Source organism: Eretmochelys imbricata, chromosome 2 (assembly GCF_965152235.1).
Source record: "Eretmochelys imbricata isolate rEreImb1 chromosome 2, rEreImb1.hap1, whole genome shotgun sequence".
NCBI lineage: Eukaryota > Metazoa > Chordata > Testudines > Cheloniidae > Eretmochelys > Eretmochelys imbricata.
Genome location: NC_135573.1, coordinates 171864701 through 171891043, shown reverse-complemented (window position 1 = coordinate 171891043; position 26343 = coordinate 171864701). Strand labels below are relative to the sequence as shown.

Here is a 26343-nt window from a genome sequence, read left to right as displayed (position 1 = left end):
TCATCCCATGGAATGATGGAGATTGCAGAAAGCCACTGCAAATATTTTTGGAATTGCTCTTGCAACACTGGAAAACATCCTCTGATGTTACTTCTGGGAGCATCTCCACATAGACCCACTGCTACCTCACAGGAACATGCAAAAAACATTTTCTTCAGGAACAGGTCTTCTGATGTATATTTTATGCAGCTTTCTTCTTTGCCTGTCTTTTTTTCCCCCCCTACTTGGGATATTTTCATATAAATAAACAGCGGGAATCTCCACTCCAGTTGGATGCAGTGAAGGGGAGCAAGCTCCATGATCCTGGGTCAACCAGACTCAGCATAAGTGAGAGCTTCTAAGGAGCAGTTCTAATTTATTCCCCAATATAATGTCCCTCTGTGGCTGCAGCACAACACCCTCCAGCCTTCCTGTGGCCTACCCCCTTCCCTCTATGCATAGTGAAGTAGAACAAAAGTTCTGAATTGTTTTGGTGCATTTGTGCAAAATGGAATTCTAATTATAGACACCCTTCTCTTACAGTGTGGAATAAAATGACTTCATTGGGAGCCTGATCCAAAGCCCATTGAATCAATGAGAATCTTACCGTAGATTTCAATGGGCTTTGGTCAGGCTGCATAAAAGGCATCACTGCATGTTATTTTTCCAGCTTTGCCTTCTCTGCCTTGAGCACCGATCTATTTAATCGGGGGGGGAGGGGAAGAGACATTTAATGAGTTTGTATTGTTAATTGGAATAAATAATTGCTGTATTTCTCCATTTGACTCCACCACCAGAATGCTCAAAAATGTACAGTGATGACAGCCAAAGAACACATGTTGGGAATTGTTCCAGAAAAAGCTTTAAATCCCCACTTCTTGTCTGCACAAACTAAACTCACAGCGGGACTGAGAGCAGAATAAACCCTAAGTACACCGAGCAGTTAACTGAAAATCGTTACTGTCTTCAAAAGTCTCAGTGAAATGGCTCTCCCAGATCAAGAAAAACAGTGAGACACTTACCTTTACTATCCTTTGGCCAGCAGGTATCTCAACAGTCTAGGGCAAGTCTACTCGACCACACTACACCAGCACACATGCACCAATGCCACTGCGCCACTGTAGCGTGTCTGGTGAAGACGCGCTATGCCAACAGAAGAGCATTCTTCCATCGCCATAATTACTCCATCCCCGCAAGAGGTGGAAGCTATGTCAGCGGGAGAGCATCTCCCACTGACTTAGCGCCGTTGTGGACACTGCATTAAGTCAATGTAACTTACGTTGCTCAGGGGAGTGTCATTTTCACACCCTAAAGCGACATAAGTTATATCAACTTAAGCGGTAGTGTAGACCAGTCCTACAGTCTTTGTGACCACGGTCTGGCAGTAGTTGCAATTTCTGGTGCTGTCTAGCACTTCTGGTAGTACAAGCCCTTCCTGACATACTTCCTGTAGGTAGTTCATACTCTGTACTGATGGAGAGGGGACAGAGTTGAGAAACATAAAAAAGAAGACGATCGACAAGGAAAGAGGCTTTGTTAGGTCTCTTAAAAATCTGTGCACGAGCCATAAGGCAAAGCCCTTAAAGGATGGATATTTAGTGGTGTATGCCTTTGGTTGGAAACATCGTCATGAGATGTCTTGCTCTAATAATCAAAATCCAATCAAAGTAAAAAAAGGGGGTTGAATATCTGATAATTGGCAGGCAGTGTGAAAGAATAATTATACTTATGTACCTGTGGGCAGGAAAAAGCTTGCAGCCTCAGCACTGGACATGGCTTCCAGCTATAAGCCTGTATTTCAGCTGAGGTTTCTGAAGTAAAGAGACAAACATCCATTGTTGCTGCAATTTTTCATGTGTCCTTCTGTGGTGCAGATAGCATAATGTTCATTGTCATGATGTAGTCCCACAACCATTGTAAAGATCTGTCCCAGTTGAAGTTAATGGAGTTTTAGCATTGGCTTACATAGGGCTAGGATTTCATCCTTAATGCACAATTATACCACATCACCAGAAACAAGCCCCTTAACAACATAGCTGTCATGCTAATCAGCAGAAAACATATGAGGCTTTATTAAGACACACTAAGCCCACAGAAGTAACCAGAATTCTTTTGGATAGGGGAAGGAGATCACAACCCAGTTTGGAACTCATTTGGAAGTCCATCAGATGACAGGGGTCAGACAGTGATGCCTGTCCTAGTGCCAGTGCCATAGAGAGATCCTGTCTTTAAGTGCACTACATCTCAGTAACTATATGAAAATGGCATTTTTTAATCAACAGATCTGCTTCTTGTATACATGCAGAGTCCTATCTGCTTATCTGAGTGGTTACAGTAAGTTTACCCAATTTTTTTACTGCTGTTAACAGCACAGAGGCAACTCAGCTCTTGCAGAAGGATCTGGGTTCTGTAGCGTTTTTGTGCATCACCGACAGAATTGTGTATGAAAGTTCTGTTCTCTACACCTGACCTGTGAAAACCCATTGATGGCAATGGCCTTTTACAGTTGTCATTAAGATCACACTCTGAAGGCAGTCAGGTTGCGGGTATAACTGAGGGTAACATTTGACCTGCGGAATCTTAATTACTTGTGATGATGCATGAGAAGGAAAGAGAAGTCAGTGGAGTTTCACTGATGTAAAACCAGTAGGAGAGAAGAATCAGTCTGCAACATTAGACTGGAAATCTCATGACAACTTGCTTTCTTTTGAGATTTATGGTAATTCCTGCCTGTGGTCCAGGTGGAAATAGCACAAGAACAGCTTTTATCAAAACTTTCAACACCTCTGGGTCTGATTGGAACTGGATTGTGCCAAAATGAAAATAATCGGTTGAGAGTGAGGGTAGGGAGTTGGTGGAACTATTTTGAACCTCAGAATAAGTTTGTCAGTTCTAAATCTATCTGTGTTTTGCATGGAGGTTTTGTTTCATCCCTTTTTTAAATGGGAGAGTAGATTTGCAAAATGTATATGGTTCATATTGAGAGTATACTTCTGGCTTGGTAAAATTGCTTCTGTTGTTTCACAAATCCTATCTAGTGCTTTTCCAGACAGCTAATCCAAACTTCTTTTATTTATGTTTTTGCTATGACTGTCAACAGAGCGTGACTGCACTGCATATTGGTTTGGAAATATGTGCCACTAGCCAAAGAAAACTGATCTGCTACTGCCATGATCTCTTCCTTGAAGCTTTTGTTTCGAAAGGACAGTGTACACAGTAACCCTTTACCATATTTTGTCTCCTGGATCTCTTCTTTTCAGATATCTCATCTAACATGTTCCAAAAGAGGGCAACAGTGGGTATATGGAATCTCATCTACACCTCATCAACAAGGAGTTGTCTTTTACTTTAATCACTATTTTTCCTAAACAAAAAATGTCATTCCCTATTTAGGTGCAGATTCAGGAAAATATCCATTCAGACAATAGTGCTTTACACTCATTCTTAAATGTTTTCCATGGATCAGAGACTTAGATACCTCCTATTTAAAAAAACCCTCAATGTGATCAGTGTTTGGTGTTCTCCCGGTAGATAATTTCCTCGTTGATCAGCAATCAGCATTTCAAAGTCATAACTGAGTACAATTTAGAAAAAATGATCTGCCTTTGGATTTTGATATTTTAACAGAAAAATAATGGGCCCACTCCTGAGCACCCTCACCTACCTTTGTAGTCAATCAGTACATCCCTATTCAGCAAAGCCCTTAAAGGATGGCTATTTAGTTGTGTGCTTAAATCCCATTGACTTTAGCATGTGTTTAAATGCTTTGCTGAACTGGAACCTGAGCTCAGGGCACTCAGCACCTTGCAGGATCAAGCCCAAAATGTATAAATTGCTACAAAAGTCCTGATCTATCCAGAGTAAACTGTATCCCGAAGATTCTTAAAGGCAAATGTGAGGCAGATTTTAAGGTATGCTGCAATATATGCTACATTTATAATTATTCAGCTATTCTGGTAATTATTTATGTGTCCTTACCTGAAGTTACTTTCAAGAACATTCCATTTATTTTGCAGGTTTTAGACTGTAATATAGGCAAGGTTAGTCTCAGAAATGTCACATGAACCATGAAAGATTTTTTCGTTTGTTTTTTGCATGCTGGTTCAGCCCACATTGGTGAGAAGGTGGGCAGGGGAGAGCTGGTATTCCCAGCCAGGGAGCCCCATTGTGCTAGGCACTGGCAGAGATGTAGTAAAAGTCTATCCCTGCCCCAGAGACCTTGCTGTCTAAAAGATAAGACATAAGAAGCAAGTAAAGCAAACAGACTGGGAGGGAAAAGGAAAAAACAATTTTACAGATGAGCTGTGTGCACAATTAATAGATGTAAAAAGCCAAACAATAGCAGTAATATTGGCTCACCACCTGCCAACCAATATGTTTTTTTCTAAGCAAGATGAGTTATAAGGATGGATTTCAAGGATAATAAGGTAGCAGCCATGTGGGTTTTTGCAGGGAGCCTTAAATTGACACCAGGGTAACTGAGAGCAGATTTTCGCCCTGTACATACATGTATCATTTCACCCACGACTGAAAAAACAACCACACATGCAAGTAGCCTTTCTGCATCAGCATCATCTAGACAATGATGTAACACAGAACTATCATTCAGTTATTTGTTAACATTTACATAAGACACTATTTTGGGGCAAATCCTGCAGACATTTACTACTGTACATAGTACTTAATACTATAAGCAGTCCCACTATTTTCAATACTACTAACTCACAGGAGTAAGCACTAAACTTGATGGTAGGTGTTTGCACAATAGTCCTCTTAATTATTAATCCAAACGAGCATAAAAATTGGGTCTAGTGAAAAACAAAGATGTTAAACTAAATTGCCTTTCCCATAACTATCTGGAGGTGATTTAAAATTTCTCCTAAGAAATGACAGCTCTAAATCTATCACAGTGGCTCTACATCATTTCCAGGACTGTGAGATCACAGCTTGGACAATTGTTTTATGTGGCTGCAGTGTCACTTCTAAATATAATATATCAATTCTTGGAAAATCGTTATAAAGTAACAGGAAGACAAATCTTTTCTAGTGCTTAGCAAGACACTGGAAAGGGGCATCAATGAAATCTCTAGTAATGTAACCCCTTTCTTACATCTTAGCTACCTTGCCTTTTGCTAAGGGCACATTCCTACCCTCCAATACCAGGCAAATATTACTGCATATCTTGTAAAATCAGTATTTGGTTACACTTCTGTTTTGCTACTAGTATTTGCTTATAATTGTGTAAAGGACATTGAGATACTTCAAATATGGAAGGAGCTATATAAAATGAAATTCTATTTAAATAGTATAGTATATTGACATTTTAGCAGTTTCGATGGTAATCTGATGTCTCTTTATATAAAGCATACATGTATAAATAGTATATAAAGGGTTAATAAATGATAGTTGTTTTAATAAATGGCTTTCAACTCATATTTTATAGAGTTCAATAGTCAATAATGTTGCTGATAAGCTTGGCTTATAGCCATATTTAACACATATTACAAATGTCTATAACATACTTATAATATCTATTACCCTTTATAAACTATTTATACATGGCTCTGTGATAGGTTGTTCTGAGTCAGGAGCAGACTCACCATGCTATCATCAAAACCCCACCAATATAGGTTAATTGAGACCTAATTGGAAGGTCAATCAACTGAGCAGAACTACAGCTGAGGGACTAATTAGAAGGAGAAGAAACCCCAGCAGCTGGATGCATATAAATTGGGAAGATGGCAGCCTTGGAGTGGAGTGCCAGAAGCAGGCAGGATGTCTGTGTGCTCTCTTCCCTTCCTCAGAAGCGAGTGGGGACACTGGCTAGGGCTTGTAAATAGCACTATAGGCAGAGGCCTGCTGGAACAACAAAATAAAACAGGCTAGTAGTAAAGGAGACCTGAAGTAGTGTGGTCTGTAATTAAGGCCTGAAAGGACTCTCAGACCACCCTGTGACAGTGTCCTTATCATAAAGTATGGCCCATGTTTTTGTTAATAAAACTCTGGAAAGAAATTGCTTTTTTTCAATGTTACCTTGTATACTGAAGCCTGTACAACAGCTCAGTATTATTAGGCAAGCTACAGTTTTAAGTAACTATCCCGGGTATCACTCTATATACTGCATATGGCTATGTTTCTCTACAAGCCGTAGGCAATTGTTTTTTCATTCCCTTGAGTATTTTCTGAAGTCAGCCTTCACTGTATTCTGTAACAATGTTAGTCTTGGATTATGTGTTTTAAGTATGAAATAGGTGGGAGTGTACTATTAAATATATCAGACGTGGTTGAGAATTTTCCATTTCTTTCGATGGAAAATATGGGGAAAATGTCTATTTTCCCACAAAAAAAAATGGTCTTTTGGGAAAATTAAAATGAAAAGGTTCCGTTTCGGGTCAGTTAAAATGTTTGTCTGCCTGAGCCATCTTGATGCCTCAGTCTGAATGCCTCATGCCCACATCCTCTTCTATGGACCAGGCTCCCTAGCCACTCTATCTCCCATGATACACTGTGGTACTGTGGCCCCCACAATGTATGGCAGCAGCTCTGCCAGAGAGAAAGAGTGCAGTGGGAGATACAGCCCAACCAACCGATAGGGGGAAATGCGGGTGTGACAGGGTTCAATTGGTCCACCGAGCCGCTGGGGGGCCGTGGGGAGCTACTGGCTCACTGGCAGGCCTTGGTCACACCTTTCTGTCACTAGGGAATTAGCGGAGGGAGGAGCGCCGGCACGAGTCAGTGGCGTTGTCGGGATTCTGCTACCCAAGGCGGGTTGGCCAGGGTAGGGGAACGCAGGCCCACCCAATTCCACTGCATTCCAGCCCAGGGCCCTTACAGTGGCGGGAGGAGAGGGTCCCGCCGCTGGGTCAGCGGGGAGCCATCCGCAAGCAACACGCTGACCAAATAGACCCACCGCACTGTGCTGTTCTGCCCCTGGGCTACTTCCTACCTGGTCTCTCGAGTGGGTCCCTCTGGTCCCTCCAGCTCATCAGGGTATTTAGCTGCTGGCAGCTTCAGCTCCCCCTCTGCATCAGGCTCACACTGGCCCGGCTTACTGCCTGGCTCCTCCAGTTCCTCCACGTACTTGGCGGCTGGTAGCCCCAGTCCTTCCTCCAGGTCAGGTTTCTCCTGGCCCAGGGCCTCCCCTGGCTTGGCAGCAGGGTCTGAAGGGAACAGCCAGCAGTCTGTGTCTGTCTCCCTCCTTGGTGCTGCCCTGACTGGGCTAAGGGTCCCACCCTTTGTACTTCCTGTTCCACTCCTCCCCTTCTGGGGGTTGGAGTAAGCTTGGTCTGGCCCTGCCCACTCAGGCTGAGAGAGTGGCTCTTTACCCTCTGGTTTGAAGGGAAGCCACCCTGGCTCCCTACAGGGGGTATGCAGCATCCAAATGACAACTCTCATGAGGCATCATGACTTTTCAAGTGCATGCAAATTAATGTCAAACTGCCTCAATATGAAACGTTTTGACATTTTACAAATCAAATTTTGGGATTTTTATTCCATGAAACGTTTTGATATTTCAACTTTTCATTTTGTTTCAAGACAAAAACAAATGTTGAAATATCCTCTGAATTTCCTGAGTAGCAACTACACAACGAGACTACTCATGGAGTAAGGTACTATTCTGCAGAATATGGCTAGCAACAGAACCTGGCCAATAGTAATTACTTGTGCATTCAACAGCAATTTTCTGGGATACTCCCTTCCACCAGTGACAAAGACTCTGGCAATGTGTATCAGAAATATAATAGATGTGAGAAAAGTCACAATGTTATCATTAGCTTAATAAGTTACTTTATAATTGTTAACATCAAATCAGTTATTTACATATTTCATTTGAATGCTTAGTAGGATGAAAAGGTTTTAAATGTTCTTTGCTCCTGTTCTTTCTTTACTGTGTTTTCTCTCCACTAGGACCCTCTGATCTGTTTAGTGTTTCTTATGCTTGATCTATCTTTATCTATTCTCTTGATGTGAGGTAGTAAATAATATTAGGGTAGTGGCAGGGTGGAAGGGCCTTAATGCTGAATTATTGTCTTGTAAGACATTTTTAAGATTGTGCGGCGTTATTGGTAGAAATGAGCGGAGGCAGCTTCTCTTTTGAATATGAATGTTCACAAAGGCCTGGCTTTAATTACTTGGTCTAAATGCTGATTTGATTTTAATGTTTTAATTATTTTGTTTCTCTAAATGTTATTGATATGATTGCTGTCCTCTTTTGGCTAAATTCTGGCTTTGGGAACCATAGCTACACTGAGAAGGGTATAGAAGTGTAGTGCCTAACGGGAGGCATTCTGCTCACAGGATGTCTCCAAGGCATTGAGGGAAGAATGCTCATATGTGCACCCCCCCGCACCCCCCCCACACACATACAAAAAAGAGTACAATGTGCTCTTCACCCAGCATTAGCCTCTAAATGCTAGCAGATTGCTCGAGGGAAAGGAGCCCTAGCTATATGCCCTACTGACCAGTTCACATCATCTTTGGCATGTTGAACTTCTCTGATGATTCTTCAGGACCACAAATAGCCCCATTGTGCCTGCCTCCTGCTAGGGACATTAGAGGGAAAAGAGCTCCCTTCTTTCCCTCAGCCACCTCAGTGCAAAAACACAAGTTCTTAGAAGTTAAAGTTGGTAAATACCCCTCAGCCTTTTCAATGTAGACTTGCCCCATCAGTAGATGGTTTTTCAGTTCTTTGTCCAATCCCATTTTAAATCTCTCAAGTGCTGGAGCGTTCAACAATCCCTATAAGATTATTCCACAATCCAGTAGAACTCACCTTTCAGAATTTATTCTTGGTTCAGCCTACACTTTCCTTTTTTTTTTTAAACTGTTTTCTTGTCACTCTTAATCCTTCTATCTGCTCTTTCTAAACATTATAAACATGGTAGTTTGATGGGTATGAGAGGAAGAGTGGTCTGGTGGGCAAGGGACTGAACCCAGGACTCAGGCAATTGGGTTTAATTCCCAGATGTCCTACAGGCTTTCTGTGTAACCTTGGGCAAGTTAGGTTACCTCTCTATGTATTCATTTCTCCATCTATAAAATGGGGATAGTACTTTCCTTCCTCTTAGGGAAGTTATGAGGATCGATTTGTTAATGGTTGCAAGGTGCTTCATTTCTTCATCCTAGATAGACATCTAAAGGTGCACCAGTTAAATTCAATAATAATAATTTACTTATTGCTATTTATTCCTGTTATTTTTCAAAGAATGTCTCAGCACATTCACTTTCTCCTTTACCACTCTTCCTGTTATTGTTTTCAAGATGTTGGAGCATTTTTTGAAGAGGGGATGTGGCTCCGATATAATTTCCAGTCCCCAGGGATCAGTGTGAAAGACTTAGTCAGCCGAACTATGTTGAGCTCTACAGACCATGATAACACTGTTTCAGACCTCAGCTTGAATAAGGAGGTGCTCAGTTTCAGCTTCAGTACCACCAAGTCCCCTTGTGTCCTCCTGTACATCAGCTCTTACACCCAGGACTACATGGCGGTGCTTGTCAAGCCATCTGGTAAGTGATCATTCTGAGCTTTCTCCACTGAAGTTACTACTGATAAAAAAAAAATTGGCACACAATAGCCAAAGCAAAAGCCATGAGCTAATGAGAAGATCTCTACAGCCATGTAAATTCAAAGCAAGGCCTGATTCTGTATTTTATTGCACTAGCTTTACACTGGTATAACTCTTTTCAAGTCAATGGAGTCACATGCAACTGGTGTAACAGAGTGGAAAGTCAGGCCCATAGGGTTGGATTTAGATCATACTGCCAAGAGATGGTTTGCAGCTGAGAATCCCAAGCAGAGGGAGGCGCCTATCTCCAAGAGAGGAGGCAGGGCTTAGAACATTCCCCTTGGCTTGGCACCTCCCATTGGTTAGCTTAGGTGAGGAGCCTCCTAGCATGCTGGCTTTTTTAGTCCTGTTCTGAGGCTTCTGTCTCTCCTCATTCATTGTATAGGGAGCGTAGGCGCCTAACCCAGGCTTTGTGAATCCCAGTGGTTTTCTAGGCTACTAAAAGTTAGGTGTGGTGATTATGAGTGTCATCACACCTAAATTTCTTTATGAATTTAGCTCTTTTTCTATAGCACTGTGATATCCTCTGTTGCTGTTGCCCCTCCCACCCCAACCCCAAAATTAGTTTGTTACATAATCAAAAAGAATACAGTGAAAGTCCATGGCTTGATCCTGCACACTCTTAGGTTTGTGAGTTACTTTCACAACTCACATGCCAGAGTGTTTCCAGGATCAAGCTCTAAGCAATGTTTGTCAGTGCCACTTAATTGTAAGCAGCCACAATATCAACTCATTCTCAGATGTTTAGTGCAGCTTATCATTGTTGGGAAGGGAAGATCAGGGAGGCAGTGAGTGGTATTTCTGAGAAGAGGAGCGGTGCATATGGACAAGATGGAACTTTTTTTTCCAGTTTGCATTTGGACTGCTGCATTATATAGAATTTTAAAATAGTCCTGGCTTTTGTGGTTTATAAAGAGCCCATCAAAGTCACAAATGCACTTGTATCTTTTTAATATAAGCCCCAGTCCTCACATTTACAATACATAGGCAGACAGCTGCACCTTTGCAGAACCCTTTGGCTTCAGTGGGACTATGTGCAGATGTATGCCTCTGCCCACACATTGTAAATTGCAGGATTGGAGCCATATTTATCATTTAATTCTAATGCTATAAATATTACATCAATAAATACAGATGGAACCTTTCCAGCAGAATTATAACTCAAATATAAGATTAGAACCATATAGTCAATGTTTTCAGTAAAGGTTGCTTTAAATCCACACCTAAATCCACTTTTAGGCCCCTAAATAAGTGGCCTAATTTTCAGAAGTGTTGACCTCACGCGGTAATGTCTTTGGAAGTCAGTGGAAACTGTTGGGTGCGTAGCACTTCTGAAAATCAGGCTACCTATTTAGATGTCTAAATAGGTACTTAGAAGTAGAGCTGGCTAGACATAGAGAGAGGTGGTGGGGAAGTATAAAATTCTGACTTTTTGTTGAAATATCAAAAAAGAAAATATTTTGATTCAAAATGGGGCTTCCATGTTTTATGGGAATTGTAATTCAAATGCCTCATGCTCCTATTCTCTTCTGTGTGCTGGGCCCTTTGGCCAAACTATATCTTTAAACATGCACAAACTTTTCCTCTCTTGGTGAGGGGAGAGAATGCATCATAGGAATCCCTGGCCACAGTGCATCATGAGAGAAGTAAGCTCTAGCCAGAGAGAATGAAAGCATAACATATTTGAACTACAGCTCCCATGGCGTATAACCACATCATTTTGAATCAGAATATTTTGGGGTTTGGCTAAAAACTGAAAACTTTTTGGTGTGAGGGCATTCAGTTTTCTGATGAAATATTGAAATTTTCTGCAAAAAAATGTTGTTTCAGAAAAACAATTCTCCTTTGAAAAAGAGCTGCGATGAAAAAATGTTGACCACCTCTGCTTAGCAACCTAACTTGAAGCACCCATTTGTCAAAACCCTTTTGCGTCAAATACTAAAAGTTTTCTTTCAGAGTCCTTCAAAACACCCCAAGGACACCTGACCCATAAACAACAACTAAATGGGATTGAAAGAAAGCCTTTTGTGTTCACATATAATTTCAATATTAATCTGCCATAAATCAGATGATATAATTATTACATAAGTATCCTTAATTTATTGATGGAAATCCTTATTCCCTCTACCAAATAAAACTCTTATTCTTTTGTTTCTGTATTTAGCTTTAAAAATTTTATTCGGGCAAGGATAACAATCTCAACAGAACAGTTTTGCTTTATATGTTAACATTTATAAGTCACTTTCATACCATTCCATGTATAATTCTGACTTGTTTATTTTTTAGTTAGTACTGTTTGCAGCTGCTTTGGTTTGAGATGCTGGTCACTATCTGGTTTATGGTTGTAAACTGGAAACAATTACCACCCCACTAGGTTTAAATGATCAGGCACTGACTCTTCCTATTTAAATTCTTCTGCAGCAGAGCTCAACTCCAAGAGCGATTTAAATATGAAATGATGGAGGTCACAAGTAAAAAGTGAAATGAAGAGGGGGGAAAAAAGCTCTGGGAAATAAAGGTATAAATAGCTAAAAATGTTGTACATTTCTTTCTATAGGAAGCTTACAGATTCGATACAACCTTGGAGGCACTAGAGAGCCATATAACATTGATGTAGACCACAGAAACATGGCAAATGGACAGCCACACAGTGTTAATGTCACACGGAATGAAAGGGACATAGTTCTCCAGGTAAATATACATCTGAGCCTTTGGATACTATATAGCTTTATTACTAACAGTGATAGTCATAGGTATACCAAATATTACTATTATTGCCTTCCATACAAAGATATGAATACACGTTACAACATAGCATAACTGGTCCCAAATCTATTGAATCCAAGTCTTGTGAGCTAGTCATAAGAGCATCCTTTCTTTCTTACCAATGCCCTAAAATTTCCAATATGCCTATCCTTAAATGTATGCACATGAATAGATCCACTGAGCTCAATGGAGCTATGGCCAATGGAGCTATTCAAGAGCATAAAATTAAGGATGTGCATAAGTGTTGGCAGAATTTGGGACATAAGTGAAGGAGTATGACTGAGGGCCTAGGACTCTAGATTCCTGAGTTCCAGTCCTAATTCATTTTCTGTGTGACACTGGCAAATACTTCACCTATCTATGCCTCAGTTTATTTCTCTGTAAATGAGCACAATACTATTTATGTACCTCACAGAGGCCCTGTGAGAAGCAGTTAATGTTTTCCAAACATCCTTTTCTTTGTTTAAATATATGTTAATCAGATAGTTCTGCTTTCAGTTCCTGTCACATATGTGAAAATATATGGAGAATATCAAATGGTGTGGTATAAAAGCTTTACTGCCATGTGTTTCAGTTAGACTGAGAACTTACAAATGGCAAACCAAAAATAAAATAGGCATATCATCCCAGACAAGTGCCAATAAAACCTTATACCACACCGCAGCTTCATTTATTGTACAAATGCCTCAAATTTTATAGAAAAACTGTCTGAGAAATATTTAGGAAGTATTGAAAAATGGTTTTGGCACAGTTTTACATGTTCTTTTGCCTTTATAGCCAAGCTCCCTTAGTACCATGACTCCAGCTATCCAAGCCTTAGAAACAGAAAATACATTTTAAAAACTTCAGAAGAGTACACAAAGTAGATTTATTGTATATAATAATGTCATAGTATTTGTGAGCTGCTAAGGCTAGAAACAAAAGCTGTATATCCACCAGAAAGGGGAAATTTCTGGGTTTTCTACTGGTATAAATCCTGTTGCTAACATTAATGTGTTGTAAGATACGGGACCTTAATTTTGTCATTAGTGTAGAATTGAATATTGCCCTTCCTCTACCTTAGTACATTGTAATTTTGGAGAGAAACTCCACATTTGAGAAAATGAGGGAAAGGGAAACATTTCTCTAGCACGGTTTGTTGGTTATTTTTTTAGTTATTTAAATGATGGATGTTTGAAGATTGACCAGCAGGTCCCTCAAGGAATCTCAGATAGCTGGTCCATACTTAAGGCATCCAAAGAGTTGACTTCCTTATTTTATGTTGTCTTCTTTAATCCCCTCCCCTAGTTTATAATGTGAGGGAACCAGCACAGCAGGCACCATGAATAAAATATAACAAGAGGAGGGCTCCTTGGGAACCAAGCCAAAAGATCAAGGATGGGAGCTGTCACTGTATTCACCAGGAGGTGATCAAAATGGATACCTGCCAGTAAAAAAACAGCAGGGGGAAAACTTTGTCAGTGGATTATGGCATCATTTGCCTGAAGCTCACAGTCAAGTATGCACTCATCTCTGATTCAGAATCACTTTGGTTGCACTGAGGCAGAATTTCTTCAGAAAGTTACTTTTATGTTTGTAAAGAGTCACAGCCTTAGCAACTGTGTAACATGTACAGACTATTCACCAAACTGTTTTGGTAGGGTGTTTCTTATTTATCAAACTATAACTGATATCAGGTAAGAGTTGTAGTCAGTTTTTCCTCTGGACTTTAATGCTTCTATTTTGTGGTGCCTGGAATGTTTCCTGAAGATATATGGCTGGTTGTTACAATTTGTTCTAGAACTTGGTGATGGGATATAAAACCCTCTCTCATACTCTATTTGGAAAATGCCAACACAGTTAAGGGTGCCAGCCTTGCATTAATTAGCCTAACTCTAGCTTCTCATGGGGTTAATCCAACATTACATTGAGTGAGAGAGAGTAAACTACCCATTTGGGTCCTTGGAGGCTTCCACACACCTTTAGGGTTGCACTGATAGGGTAAACTAGGTTGAGGGCTTTTTACCCTGTCAGGTCAGCAGACGTATGGAACAAAACTGGGTTAAATAGTTTGGGAGCAGATGCAGGTGGGGCTTATTAAACTACAGGGCCCAGATGATAAGCATGAAACAGAGAATAAGGAAAGGAGTGGATCATGATAGGAAAAATCCTATACTACCTATATCATACCCTGGAAAAGGGAAGATTTTAATTTGGTTCTGGTTTGTACCCCAGAAAAGGAAAGGCTTTGAGGTTTACCTGTTTTTTCCCTGTAAATGAGGCAACTTTAACATGGGTATATACATACTTTAGAGAAGAAGGCATTGTTTTGTTCTGGTGAGCTGCACTAACCTCTGATACGGAGCCCATTCTGAGACACAGGATTAATATCACCTGCCATTTCTCAGAATCTGGGAAGATATGCACTCCTCTGTGCTTGAAAATGTGGGTGTTAGAGATCAAAGTGACTTATTTTCTCAGGGTATGTCTACACTGGCAGAGTTACAGCACCAGCAGTTACAGAGCCTCTCAGAGAGCGCTGAAGGGAAACCGCTGTTGTGTGTTCACACTGTCAGCTGCCTGCACAATAACGTGTTCACACTTGCATCACTTGCAGCAGTATTCGGAGCTGTCGTAAATATAAAGGGAAGGCTAACCAACTTTAAATCCCTCCTGGCCAGAGGAAAAACCCTTTCACCTGAAAAGGGTTAAGAAGCTAAAGATAGCCTCACTGGCACCTGACCAAAATGACTAATGAGGAGACAAGATACTTTCAAAGCCGGGGGGGAAACAAAGGGTTCATTCTGTCTGTGTGTTGCTTTTGCCAGGACCAGAGCAGGAATGCAGGTCAGAACTCCTGTAAAGGGTTAATAAGCAATCTAGCTAGATATGCGTTAGATTCTGTTTTGTTTAAATGGCTGATAAAATGAGCTGTGCTGAATAGAATGTATATTCCTGTTTTTGTGTCTTTTTGTAACTTAAGATTTTGCCTAGAGGGATTCTCTATGTTTTGAATCTGATTACCCTGTAAGGTATTTACCATCCTGATTTTACAGAGGTGATTCTTTTACTTTTTCTTTAATTAAAATCCTCTTTTAAGAACCTGATTGCTTTTTCATTGTTCTTAAGATCACAGAGTTTGGGTTTGTGTTCACCTATGCAAATTGGTGAGGATTTTTATCAAGCCTTCCCCAGAAAAGGGGGTGTAGTGCTTGGCGGGATATTTTGGCTGGGAGACGTTTCCGAGTGGGCACTTCCCCTATTCTTTGTGTAACACTTTGGTGGTGGCAGCATTTAACCTAAGCTGGTAAGAATAAGCTTAGGGGGTCTTTCATGCAGGTCCCCACATCTGTACCCTAGAGTTCACAGGTGAAAGGGTTTTTCCTCTGGCCAGGAGGGATTTAAAGGTGGTTAGCCTTCCCTCTATATTTATGACAGAAACGGTGCACTCTGTGCAGCTATCCCACAGAGCAAATCTTCCTCTTCTGCCACTAAGAGTTGTGGGAAGGCAAAGGGGGTTGTGGGGCATCCTGGATCCTGTCCCAATGCCCCATGATGGATTGCTTCACATCCCAGCAATCCCTGTGCTTCCATCTGAATTTGGCACCATCTGTCAACAGTTTGTGTACTGTGAGCTCTCCATCTTCGGTCTGCAGGAATGGATCCCTCAGTGTTGACCAATATGGTGCTCGCTCTCACTAACATGTCACAAGTGGCAGTGGAGTTATTCCTTAAACTACAAAGACAAGAGCAGTTCAATATTGATCTCACCACGTATAGTAGCTACAACATGAGATTGCTTGTGGCATTCACAGAGGTGCTGACCACAGTGGAGTGCCACTTTTGGGCTCGGGAAACAAGCACTGAGTGGTGGGATCACATTGTCATGCACGTCTGGGATGACGAGCAGAACTTTTGCATGAGGAAAGCTACATTCATGGGACTGTGTGATGCACTCGCTGCAGCCCTGCAGCACAAGGACACGAGAATGAGAGCTGCCCTGCTGTTAGAGAAGAGTGCCGATTGCATCATGGAAGCTGGCTACTCCAGACTGCTACCGATTAGTTGCTAACCAGTTCGGAGTAGGAAAGTCAACCGTTGGACTCATGTTGATAGAAGTGTGCAGGGCCACTAATCGCATCCTGCTCTGAAAGACTGTGACTCTGGGCAACGTGCGTGACATTGTGGATGGCTTTGCACAAATGGGCTTCCCTAATTGCGGAGGGGCAATAGATGGCACGCATATTCCAATTCTGGCACCAGACCACCTAGCCACCGAGTACATTAATCGGAGGAGGTATTTCTCAATGGTTCTCCAGGTGCTTGTAGATTACTGTGGGCATTTCACGGACATTAACGCAGGCTGGTCTGGAAAGGTGCATGATGCACACATCTTTCAGAACACTGGCCTGTTCAGGAAGCTGAAAGCTGGGACTTTCTTTCCAGACCAGAAGATCACTGTAGGGGAAGTCAAAATGCCCATTGTGATCCTAGGAGACCCTGCCTACCCCTTAATGCTGTAGCTTATGAAGCCATACATGGAGCACCTTGACAGCAGAAAGGAGCGGTTCAACAACAGGCTGAGCAAGTGCAGAATGACTGCTGAGCATGCTTTTGGCTGTTTTAAGGCCTGCTGGTGCTGCCTATATGGGAGGCTGGACTTGGCCAATGACAATATTCCTATGCTTATAGCTGTGTGCTGTACGCTCCATAATATTTGTGAAGGAAAGGGTGAAAGCTTCACTCAGGGCTGGACTGCTGAGGCTCATCTCCTGGAGGCTGAATTTGAACAGCCAGAGACCAGGGCTAGTAGAGGGGCGCAATGGGGGCCTTAAGGATCAGGGATGCTTTGAGACAGCAATTTGAAGCTGAAAGCCACTAATATTTGTTGCTGTGCTCGGGAATGCTGTGCTTGTAATGCTAGGAGGTGATTGTGATTGGTGCAGATGATGCACTATGAAGGTTTAAGAAAATTGCCTGATGCTTTGCAGGGCTCTGTTTGCTTTCAGTTAAAACAAAACAACTCTTTTATTAAAAAACAACAACTGAGGGGAGAGAGAAACAAAAAACCACATCAGCACTGAGGGGGATGCGGGAAGGGAGGGTCCCAGGAGGAGGTGAGGTCCCAGGATAGTTAAAGATTTGTGTATGTTCAGGTATCCAATCCAATCTTCTCCTCTGGAGTACAGTGCAGTGGGTACTGTACTTCAGCTACTATTCACTTATCTGTCACTAACTGGCTGACCCCCAGCAAGCACACATGAGCCACAAGACCCCCAAAATGGTGAGTAGCTGCAGGGGCAGGGAAAAACAATGTTCCAGGACCGTACTGGACATGTGGCTCTTGGGGAGAGCCATGACTGTAGGGGGAGGGGGGGCAGGGCTGGATTACCCAATAGGCAGACGAAGCACGTGCTTAGGGCACCAGCAAAGTAGGGGGCACCAAAAAAAATGAGATTTTTTTTAAAAAAATTTGATATTTCAAAAAAAGCATCAAAGCAGTCATCATGGGAAAAATCAGAACTTTGTTAGACTTCCTTACACTCCACTACACACTCTTCCCCCGTTTTTCTGTTCTCTTTTTATTACTTATCCCCACCTAAACCAGGGGGGCGTCCTACTAACATAGATCGAAATAATGCGAGGAAATCAGATCCTGTCATGTATTGCAATGTGTGGATGTGTCAGAGACTGAACCTGCTCATGCTGTAAATAATAGGAGAAAAGATCCTGCTATGTGGGTTGATTTCAGTACCGATGATGTAGTTTACTGGATAGATCATGGACCAAATGACTGTCAACACCACACTAGGCCATTTGAAAAATCATGTCGGACTTTTACCAATGGCAAACAAACAAGATATTGTCCACAAAAAATATTTTTCGGCATGAAAGCGAATGGTGAGAAATACACTCGAGAATGGCTACTGTATTCACCATCAACAAGGTCTGTTTACTGTTTTGTTTGCAAACTTTTTGCATATAAACCTTCAACATCCCAGTTTGCTGCAGATGGATTTAGTGACTGGCGGAATACTGTTTTAATTGAACAACATGAAAATACCACTACTCACAGAGATTCAATGTTGACATAGTTAAATCGAAGACAGGGCTTTGGATTGACACAAAAATTGGGAGAAAATATTAAAAGGGAGCGTGAATACTGGCAACCTGTCTTGCAGCGTGTTATAGCTGTTGTTCAAACATTAGCTGAATGTGGTCTGCCTTTCCAGGGATCAAATGACATATTTGGATCATTGCAGAATGGAAATTTCGTGGAATTGTTGGAGCTTGTGGCTCAGTTTGACCTATTTTTAGCAAGCCATATCTCAAAATATGGGAATGCTGATGAAGGTAATCCATCATACTTATCCAAGACAATATGTGATGAACTCATTGGTCTAATGAGTAACAAAGTTCGTTCAGCTATTGTGGATGAAATAAGTACTGCTGGGTACTTCAGTTTATCTGTTGACTCTACACCTGATCTTTCACATGCTGATCAATTGAGTATTGTACTAAGATATGTCTCCCACAAGTGGAAAACCAGTTGAATGATTTATAACATTCCTCAATTTGAAAAGCCACACTGGTGAAGAAATGGCAAATCAAGTACTGCATTATCTGTGCCACTTTTGCAAAATAGATTTCTCAAAGTACAGAGGTCAATCTTATGACAACGCTGCCAACATGTCAGGGTGTTATCAAGGAATGCAGAAGAAGCTTTTAGAACAGAACAAATATGCCATATTCATACCATGTGCTTCACACTCTCTCAATCTTGTTGGCCGCAGTGCTATTGATTGTTGTCCAGTGGCAGTAAGTTTTTTCTCAACAGTCCAGTTACTTTATACATTTTTCTCTGCCTCAACATTCCAAAAGGCAGTTCTTAAAACATATTTGGGCAATGATTGTGTGTTGAAATCTCTTTCTAATACTTGCTGGGAGACACATACAGTGGCAACAAGTGCAATTCTGGAGTCATACTCAAAGATTGTGGATGCATTAGAAAGCTGAAGACCAGTCACAAAAGGGAGAAACTATACAAGAGGCAGAAAACATTGCAAACAAGATGCAAGAACTAGAGTTTGAATTCATGTTGACCATGTGGAATGAAATTTTACACCACTTTTACCACACAAGTCAAGCTCTCCAAGAAAAAGAATTGGATTTGAAAACATGTGCAGATCTCTGTCAATCATTAGCAGACCACTTACACACTTTGAGGAATGATTTCAAAAGATTTGAAGACATATCGAAAGATATCTTGCCTGACACTAACTACAAAGAAGCCCAGTCCCACAAGCAAATCAGGAAAAAACAAGTAAATGATAGCAGTGCAACAAAAACAGCATTGAATCCTAGAGACAAATTTCGCATATCTACTTACTACTCTATAATTGAAACACTTGAAGCTCATATGAAGAGGAGAGGTGAAGTATACAAAGAAGTATCAAGTAGATTTTCTTTTCTAAACGATATGGACTTATCTGATGAACAATATTCACAAGGTTCCCAAAAGCTAGTTGACTCACACCCTGTTGACTTGAACATGAATCTCTGTGGAGAACTACGGCAGTTCCACTGTTATATGCATGCAAAATTTAATGAAACAGGAAAAATGAAATTCAGTCACATTAATCTTCATGGCACAATATTGAAAGACGGAACACAATGTATATTTCCAAATGTAGAGATCGCACTACATATTTTTCTAACATTGATGATTACTAACTGCTCCGCAGAACGCTCTTTTTCTCAGCTGAAAAGAATAAAAAACCCTCAGAGAACAACAATGTGTCAGGACAGACTTGATTCACTTTCCCTATTGTGTATGGAAGCAGACATGCTTCGTCGAGTCAGCTTCGATGAATTTATCCAGAATTTTGCAATCAGAAAATCTAGAAAGAAGCTATTTTAATTTCAGCATACATGTAAGTTTTGTGTCATTTCAAAAAATAAAATTTTATTTTATGGTATGGTATTGTTTTTATTTTGGATTACATATGGGGGGGCACCATAATCTTTTCAGTGCTTAGGGCCTCTAAAGGTCTTAGTCTGGCCCTGGTGGGGGCTTTATAATCATTACTATCCCCACATTTTCCACAGGCTGTGTTCATTATGGAAGATATCTCACTGCTGAGGGTGAGCGGGGAATAAAGGGCGGGTTTTCTCCAAGACTGTGGCTTCCGCCCTGGCCCTTATGCAGCTCACCTGTGTGCAGCAATGCCACCCCCCAACTCCCCGTGACAGCAGAGTGGTGCAGGAAAGTCACCCTTAATGAGCCAAGGAAAAGAGCTCAATCAAAGAACCTGGGCAGCGGATTGCCCAGTATCTCCATGAGAGTTTTGTGGCGATCTCTGAAGCAGATTCCCATGAAGTGAGAGAGTCAATCAACACCCTGTTCCGCCACTCAGACTAGGCATGTGGTGGTATGTGCATCATACAGACACAAGCCTGCTTTCTGCAACCTTCCTGCCCCCAACAAATCACTTCAGTGATTCCCAAAATCAAAGCCACTTACCAGGAGCCTCCTCTCCTGTTTGCGCTTCGCCAAGCTCCGACAGCTGTGACTGGCTAGACTCCTCCAGGGTAGAGACGAGCTCCTGACTGCATGCATCTCTGACCTCAGAGTCATCCTCTGCCTCTAGGTCCCCCTCCACATTCTCGTCCAAGATTTCCTCCTCCTGGCTCAATTCACTTTGACTGGCATGCGAGCCACCAAAGTATCACAGTGGCCTTCACAGTGGAGGTGGGGTCGCCACCAAGTATCACGTCCAGCTCTTTGTAGAACCAGCAGCTCATGGGCGCAGTGCTGGAATGGCAGTTTGCATCCCGCGCCTTGTGGTAGGCATTCCACAGCTCCTTCACTTTGACCCTACACTGCCTCTTTCTGTCATGCATCATGAAATCTGTCTGTAGGTACCATAATTCCTACAGCTGGAGCGCAGCTGGGACTGGACAGCCTCCTCTCCCCAAATGCTGATGAGGTCCAGCAGCTCGGCAATGCTCCAAGTGGGGGATTGCCTGGTGAATGGAGCAGGCCTTGTCACCTGGAAAGATGCACTGAGACCACTGCTTGCGTCACCGAGCAAACAGGAAGGGGACTTTCAAAATTCCCAAGAAATTTAAGGAGTGGTCCCCTGAGGGCAGGGCCGTAGAGTTCAAACCGATGACCAGAGAGGCGGGAACAGGCATTGTGGGACACCTCCCGGAAGCCAATCGCAGTGCTGTAATCGACCAGGGTGTCTACACTGGCACCGCAGTGCTGTACCCCCGGCACAGTAAGCTGTACGCCTTTAGTCAGAAACTGCGCCGTTTCTGGGCACCAAGTGCCTTGGCAGTGTGTACACCTCGGGAGTTACACCGCAGAAAGCTGCGTTACTGCGCAGAAACTTGCCAGTGTAGACAAGGCCTCAGTGTCCTAAGGTAGGTCACAATGTTTGGGTTCTCTTTGGCACAATACTGCCACGCCAAGTGGACTTGTATTTCCTCTTATAAACCATTTTCCAGCCTGACTAGCAGATTGTTTACCTCTTTTTAAATGAGGCAGCTTGCTTGCCAGGTACACTTCCTCAAACTCTCACAGCACTAGAAAATGTCACTCTCATCAGTGCCCCAACTCCAGTGCATGGAGTTTGTTTTTCTTGTGTTAACAGCAAGTTCATATTCAGAATACCTGTCTCTCTAACTTACAGTAATAACCCTGTAGGGTACATTCAGTGTCAGAAATATTTAAATAATCTTCACTCTGACAATAAATCACTACTACATATTTTCTGCAGAGTTGTTTTATCACAACTCTCAGGGGTATCACTTATGAATAAATAGAATAAGAGGTTCACTATTGAGCCCATTGGTACTCCAGCTAATGCTATAAACATACGTCTGTTGAATACTTGGATACTAACTTATGTCTTTGTGCCAGTCAATTAGAACTTGATTAAAGTCTTTGACATAAATACATATAGGCTTAAAAACAAATGTTTAGTGTAAATGATTTTAGTCATTGCAATTATGGCCCTCATCACTAATATAGGCATATTTAAACAAAGTAACAGGGACTCTGTCAAACAGGCTGTACATTACAATTGTCTCATTCAGTGACTGTGAATAAATCAACAGTTATTGCCTCATTAAACTACTGTGTCCTGTTTGTAATGCCACCAACTTCTCAAGAATTGTGTCCAGTGTTAACTGTTGGTCTAGGCTTCAAGAAAACTATTTTAAAAAAATTCATATAGGAAAACATTTGATCTTTTTTTCTTCTGCTTTTTTGATGATATGGACAAAGTTTAAATCTGCTTATAAAAATTCTTGTCTCTCACCTCTATTAAAATATCAACTACCAGTAGCCATGGCACATTTCCAAGGCTGCATAAGTTCATCTGCAGACAAGAAGAAGCTAAGTAAGACAAATGGGGAATATGTTATCCTAGTAAATGAAAAGTCAGGAGCTGGGCTTTAGGCCATGTAGGGCAAGTTTTATTTGTTTTGACTTCATTAAAGGTTATAATACTTCAGTCGGGTATTTTCCAGATCATAAACAACAGAATAGTTTCTATCTAATATCAAGTTTTTGGTGATGAAATGGTGCAGAGATTTATTCACACATCAATAAAGCCTCTTTTTAAAAAAATCCAAGAAAAAATCTTCCTATGCTTAGGGCCTGATCCACAGTCCATTGAAGTCAATGAGAGTTTTTCTGTTGATTTCATTGGACTTTGGATTATGCCCTTATTGAGCAGTGAAATGGAAAGAATTTCTGTCTTAGGGCTAGACTCATACTTTCTCCCTCTGTCTTCCCGTGCAGTGCCCCAAAAATCAAGATTCCAAATGAGGATAGAATCTGGACACTACACTATTCTATCTTCCTATTATACTTGTTTTTCCTGTTGTGCTATATAAGAGCTATTAAGTTTGTTACACAAGAAATAAAAACGGGATGTATTTTAATATTAAATAGAATAATACCCAAAGGAACACAGCAAAATGTAATGTTAACGATCAGTTTCCTTATTGGGATATATTTGTAGATTCTCAGCAGGTCTCCAAACCTCCATGCCTTCTTTTAAAGCCATTTCCATGTATGTATTATGTACCCTAGGGCTATGTACTACCCAGCCCAACAAATTTCTACCGGAACACATTCGCCATCCTATATAAGCTTCATGAAATATATGAATGTCGTTCGAAAATAACATCAGTGTCTGGCATTAAATCTAACATATTCCCATCTACAGTTTGCAAAATGAGACTGTTTTCTAAACGTTCTTATATTAAAACATTTTTCTTCTCTTGGGCCTATATTTTGCAGCTTAAATTTTCCAGACGCATTAAATAACCATTTGCAAGTTGTGCATACTCTTGTATTTCTGAAACCATGGAGTCTGGTATCTGAAACCCACCTCACAATGAACTGTTCTTTTACACCCATCCACATATACTCAAATCTCACTCATTCTTCTTTCAGGCCAACAGCCAAAACAGGCCAGATGTTTGGAACACTGGAAACCCTGGTTCTGGTCTCACCAAAGTTTTATCTTTTTCTATGAAGCTATTATTTTACCTCTGGGGAAAAAGCTCCAGCAGCTCCCCCCACCAGAGCCTTTCCTTGCCACAGCCAAAGGCTCCAGCAGTGGGGAGCTGCCGAGCCTTTCTCTGTCTTTCACTGTGGCACGTAGCTACCTGTACCGTACACACCATTGCAAATGTAGATAAGGTCTAAGAGTTAGACCAAGATTTTCAAATGATGTTGGATGACTCAGTGTTTGAAACGGCTCAGAGGAGTTGCACTTCTAGAATGTGCTGAGCGTTCACCCTCTAGAAATCAGGCTCCATTAAAAGGACTCAAGCCTGTATGCAAAAAATGAGCCACCCAAAATCAATGGTCACTTTTGAAAAACTTGGCATTCATTTATATATGTTTTCAAAATTCTTCCTTAATACCACGTCACAAAACACTGGCTCTCACCTGATACACTGTATGCAGAAAGATAATGTATATCATATATTTCATATAATAAAAACATATGTGTTTCTCTGTCTGTGAGCTCATTATATTGACATAATGCTATTGTGACTAAATGCCCAGAAAAAGTCAAAAATATTCTCAGAAATAAGGTTAAAAGCCTAAAAATCAATGTATAAAATAAACATAACCAGAAATAGATCCACATTTTACATTATATGACAATACATACTGGACAAATTAATGTCCCACTAGCATTGTGTTTGAGCACAAAGGGTCACACTCTTTAATTTTAATAGCCTGGCATTAAATAGTCTATTATTGCTTCTGTTAACATTTGACATAAAGTTCATCAATTAAACATAGGGAAAAAGAGCCTACAATGATCTGAAATTACTATAATGTTATTTCAGTTGATGGTGGCCAAGGTAAAGAGTTAATTTAAGATAAAACAGGGACCTGTTTAGTGCTCCTGTTACATTATGAGACCAACATTTAGAAACATACCTAATTATTAAGCCTTCATCTGAGTTTGCATATTTTCCACATATTGGGCCAGCTGCTATAAACCATTGACTTCAGTGGTGCTGCAGCAGTTTACATGAGCTAAGGATCTAGTCAATTTTTTTTAAGGGGAGGGGTGGGACCTTGTGTGTTTAATTTTTAACTGCAATGCATCCTATGCTGATTGCATTTCCAATTTAAATCAATGTGAAAAGCTTTTATTATAAGTGAATGCAGTTAATCCCTTTGGAAGAAGACTGTAATAGCCTAAGCAGTAGTTCTTAAATCAGTGTATAGCCCTGGAGAAGAAAATCTGGAACCTTACTTAAAACAAATAATAATTACATCTATATAGCAAATTTCGTCTGAATATCTAATACAAATGTTAATTAAGCTTCACTACATCCCTGTTTGTTCCATATCCATTTTGCACGTTGTCAAACTGAGCCACACAGAGGTTCAAGGATTTACTCAGAGTCACAGAACAAGTTCCTAGGTTCAGTCACATACAGTCACGGATCCAGTACTTGAACCTGCTCTCACTGAAGCCAATGGCAAAACCCCATTACCTTCAGAAGTGCAAGATCAGGCCTCAGATTGGTGGTAGAGTCATTATTGAACGGTAGTCTACTCACTACGCCATAATGAGAAAATGTGGCTGTGAAACTCTGTTGGTGGGCCAAATCTTGTTGTGCTCACTCAGTTTTTGCTCAGGCCTCATGCAGGCAACGTTTTCATACCAGTCAATGGGAATTCTACTGGAATAAGGACTGAGTAAAAACCGAGTAAGGACTTCTGGGTTTGGACTGTTTGTTGTGACATGCTCCAACACCACCTTGAATACTCACAGGTATTTGGAAGGAAACAGTCATGTATCTGGATATATTCAAGATAATTTTGAGATTAAAGCAGGATACCTGGGTTCTACTCTTGGCTCTGCTGTGAAAGATAGCAATAACACATTGTCCAAGAAAAGGTGACATTATTATATCAGAAGAAGGTCTAGAGAGCCTCTTCTCCTCTACCCTGAATAAGTAGGAGGGAAGGACCTCTACGTAGGGCTCAGGAGAGCATTAGGTAGTGACCCTGGCCTCTGCCAGCCCCAAGGGGATCTGGTCTACCCAAACGATTAGTTTACACTGCATTCTACTTCATGTGCGAGCCAGGTATGCTCATTGCTTTTTTGCAAAAGACCAGTAAAGTGCACCAGCAGCGAGCACAGAGCATGAGTTACATTATCAAAGTGAGTAATTATCTAAAAGAAATGGAATTTTATTGAACTTCTCCCTAACCAACAGCAACTTCCAATAAAGGCAGCCTTGTTGGCTTGATTCGACTTGAGAACTGAAGCTGAACATTTTCTCCCAGTTTGGTTTGTACTGTGTGCACAATCTTGCTGTGTATTTATATGCAGCTCAAATGCAATTAATTATTTTTAAAAGAAAAGAAGCTGTAATGAAAACTCATAAAGATAATCAAGAAACTATAATTTAACACATATTCATGATGCCATCCTATGTATATGGAAATGATGTATTTTGTATTCATTAAATAATGCAATATTCTTTTCAAATAGCA

General features: G+C 41.1%; 1 protein-coding gene across 1 annotated transcript in view; it reads left to right on the top strand.

The window, feature by feature from the left end:
* Positions 1 to 26343, top strand: part of CNTNAP2 (contactin associated protein 2) — a 1133690-nt gene that overhangs the window by 1005239 nt on the left and 102108 nt on the right. The window contains exons 19-20 of the mRNA XM_077808720.1: positions 9241 to 9486; positions 12103 to 12236. Coding sequence (XP_077664846.1) covers positions 9241 to 9486; positions 12103 to 12236 — 380 coding nt within the window. The remainder of the gene's footprint in view (positions 1 to 9240; positions 9487 to 12102; positions 12237 to 26343) is intronic.